The sequence below is a fragment of the Bubalus bubalis genome, chromosome 20 (genome assembly GCF_019923935.1).
Source record: "Bubalus bubalis isolate 160015118507 breed Murrah chromosome 20, NDDB_SH_1, whole genome shotgun sequence".
In the NCBI taxonomy this organism is placed as follows: Eukaryota; Metazoa; Chordata; class Mammalia; order Artiodactyla; family Bovidae; genus Bubalus; species Bubalus bubalis.
In genome coordinates this window covers 69513056-69516746 of record NC_059176.1, presented here as the reverse complement: position 1 = coordinate 69516746, position 3691 = coordinate 69513056, and the positions used below count along the sequence as shown (strand labels likewise).

The 3691-nt window shown below is 42.8% G+C and overlaps 1 protein-coding gene across 1 annotated transcript; it reads left to right on the top strand.

Moving 5' to 3' along the window:
* Nucleotides 1-240: 240 nt before the first annotated feature.
* LOC112582649 (endogenous retrovirus group K member 7 Gag polyprotein-like) lies at nucleotides 241-3365 on the top strand. The gene is given in 3 exon segments (XM_025277512.3): nucleotides 241-716; nucleotides 919-2044; nucleotides 3267-3365. Coding segments are annotated over 3 exon segments (1701 nt in total).
* Nucleotides 3366-3691: the final 326 nt, after the last annotated feature.

Sequence of the window (3691 nt, the reverse complement as noted above, 5' to 3'; positions counted from 1 at the left end):
CTCCACCCCATCTTTGTTGTAGATTTCTCTTGCTTTAGTTTCTTTTCTCAGCCCCGCCATGCACGTTCTCGGGACCTGATCGACTTTGCCGGCTGGCACCGGCTGGTGGCGCCCGAACAGGGACTCGGAAATCAGAGCGCGATGACGACCGCTGCCCGCCAAGATTGAGGTAAGTGACAAGTAATTCCTAATTAATTAAAGTAAAAGGGCAGGGAGTGCTACTGTCGAGAGTAATAAATCATGGGACAATGCAATAGCCACCAGTTATTGGTACATATGTTGAAAACTATGTTAAAAGGTAGGGAAATTCATGTAAATAAGTTACAGCTAGAGAAGTTTTTACTTTTTATAGAGGAGGTTTGTCCCTGGTTTCCAGAGGAAGGAACAATTAGTCTGGAAACTTGGAAAAAGATAAGAAAACAATTGCAGACATATTATTTCTTACATGGTCCCAATCGTGTTCCTGTAGATACTTTTTCTTTGTGGACTCTCATAAGAGACTGTCTGGATCCTGAACATGAGGGGCATAAAATTCAAACGGCTCTCAGGGATTCCACGGGACCTGAAGTTGCAGAGCCTTCCGCCCCTCCACCTGAGCCGCTTTATGCTGTGGCTGAGGGAACAGCTTGTAAGGCTGGAGGGAGTGATGATGTGTTAAGCTCTGATGAACAGGAAGAGTTAAATGAACAAGCGGCTCATTACCATAGAGAGGATATGCCTTGGGAGATGATGGTTAACATACAATCCACCTGGGAAAAGGGGGATTAAAACATTCAGGACTTTCTGAAGAACAGCTGGAAAATTTAATTCAGAAGATTGTTATAACAGTAAAAAAAGGAGGCACAGGGAGACTCCCACTCCAGTCAGCATGTCCTCCCTCGGTTCTTGCTGGACTCAATCCACCTCTGCCTTTTGTAGAACCACGAGAGCTTATATCTATCCTGCTTCTTTGCCCAGTGAAAACATAAAAATTAGAAGTGAGATATTATTATCTCCTCTTCAACAAGCGATTAAGCAAGCTAATGAAGAAAGAGAACATATTCCCGGGTTTTCAGGAATCTATCCAGTATTTGAAAATGCTCAACAGCAGAGGTATTATGAACTGCTGCCCTTTAAGCAACTAAAAGAGTTAAAAATGGCTTGTGCACAATACGGCCTGACTGTGCCATTTACTCAGGCTATTATAGAGGCTTTAGGAAATCAAAATCTGCCACCTAACGATTGGAAACAGGTTGCTCGGGCTTGTTTATCTGGAGGAGATTATTTACTATGGAAATCTGAATTTGCTGAGCAGTGTGGGATCACAGCCGATATCAGTCGGCCACAGGGACTGAATACCATTTATGAAATGATGGTGGGAGAGGGAGATTATCGAGACACTAATAGTCAACTTAATTATTTGCCTGGAGCCTACCCTCCGATTAGTGCTGTGGCTCTATGAGCATGGAAAAAGCTTCCAAATTCTGATAAAAAGACTGAAGATTTATCTAAAATTCGCCAGGGGCCAGATGAACCATATCAGGATTTTGTTGTCTGCCTGCTTGAGGCAATTGGTGAAGTGATAGGGGATGAGCAGGTGGGGATGGTGTTGGCTAAACAGCTTGCTTATGAGAATGCCAATTCAGCTTGTCAAGCTGCCTTGAGACCTTACAGAAAAAAGGGAGGCTCATCTGATTATGTACGGATTTGTGCCAATATCAGCCCTTCGTACATCCAAGACATAACTTTGGCCATGCCATTACAAAGAAAGACAGTCAAAGAAGTACTGTATCAACAACAAAAGCGGGATAAAACTAGTGGTCGGCCTCGAGTCCCTGGCTCTAGCTGCTTCTCTTGGGGCCAAAAGGGCCATCAGGCCACCCACTGCCCACAAAAACAAGCCCGGAGACCTGCTCAAGCCCCTTATATTTGTCCTAGGTGTAAGAAAGGCAAACACTGGGTGATGGATTGCCGTTCTAAAACTGATTTACAGGGAAAGCCACTTCTTCCGGTCTCAGGAAACTGGGTGAGGGGCCAGCCCCAGGCCCCAAAACAATGTTATGGGGCAATACAAAATCTGACCACATTGGAGGCGTTTCAGGGCCAAAACACAGAACTGTTACCGAGTTGTTCAGAGCAACTGCAGGGAGTGCAAGATTGGACCTCAGTTCCTCCACCTACACAGTATTAACTCCAGAAATGGACATACAGGCTTTGCCAACTGGAATGTTTGGCTCTCTTCCAAAGAAAACAATGGGCCTCCTATTGGGGAGAAACAGTACTACAATGAAAGGTTTATAAGTAGCCCCTGGAGTCATAGACTCTGATTATATGGGTGAAATAATAATTATGGCCCATTCACCACAGGACGTAACAGTAATACAATCTGGTCAATTGATTCTACTTCCTACAATTCCAATTGGAAAAGCCATTAAGCAAGAACGAAGATCCCGAAGTTTCGGGTCTTCAGACGCTTATTGGATTCAGGCCATTGATAAGCAGCGCCCTGAGCTTCTACTGTATATTCAAGAAAAGCCCTTTAAAGGTATTTTAGATACTGGTGCAGATGTTTCCGTCATATCTCAAAACATTGGCCTGATAAATGGCCTAAGCGGGTTGTAATTTCTACTTTGCAAGACATTGGGCAATCACACAACCCAGAACAGAGTTCAACTTTTTTAAAATAGAGGGACGAAGAAAGACATGAAAGACATTTTCAACCTTATGTTTTGCCAGGACTGCTGGTTAATCTATGGGTGAGAGATGTTATGATAAATATGGGGGGATATCTTTATAGTCCAGATAAAAAGATTAGTAATCAATTGTTAGACCAAGGTCTTTTACCCCATCAGGGGTTGGGGATAAATTCACAAGGGCCTTTACAACCCCTAAAACCATAAAAACAGACAATGGTCCAAGATACACTGAAAAAAATTTTCAACTATTTTGTACACAATTGTCTATCTCACATAAAACAGGTATTCCTTATAATCCTCAAGGTCAAGGAATCTGAACGGGCACATCAAACTCTCAAACATCAATTACAAAAACTAAAGAAGGGAGAATTGTATCCCAATACCCCCTCCAACTCTCTAAACTATGCTTTATTTGTTCTAAATTTTTTACAATTGGATATAAGTGGCCGTTCAGCAGCACAGCGATTTTGGAATTTTGATGCACAAACAATAAGACCTAAAGTCTTTTGAAAAGACCCACTTGTGGGAAAATGGTATGGACCAGATCCTGTACTAATCTGGGGACAAGGGCATGTTTGTGTTTTCCCACAGGATGCCGAAGTGCTGCGCTGGCTGCCGGAAAGGTTGGTACGCACGGCGGAGACGATCGCTATTAAACCAGATGAAGAGATTGACGATTCAAGAACATGATGAATTACCATCTTGGCAACAACTTCAGGCATTGATGCGAGAGACACAGAATCATGTTGCTGTGCAGGGCGATCCGATATCGCCTTTAAGCTTCCTGATAACCTTATTAATTATCTTACATCAGATTAATACTGCACATTCTAAAGAATATTCAAATGCTTACTGGGCTTATTTTCCCGATCCTCCCCTTCTCCAACCAGTGGGCTGGGAGGGTCGGTCCATTCCCATATACACTAATGATACTGTGGCTTTGGGTGGTTTTTCAGATAAACATATTATTCCTAATCAATTTAATTTCTCTTATCATGGAGTCTTTGATCACTTAC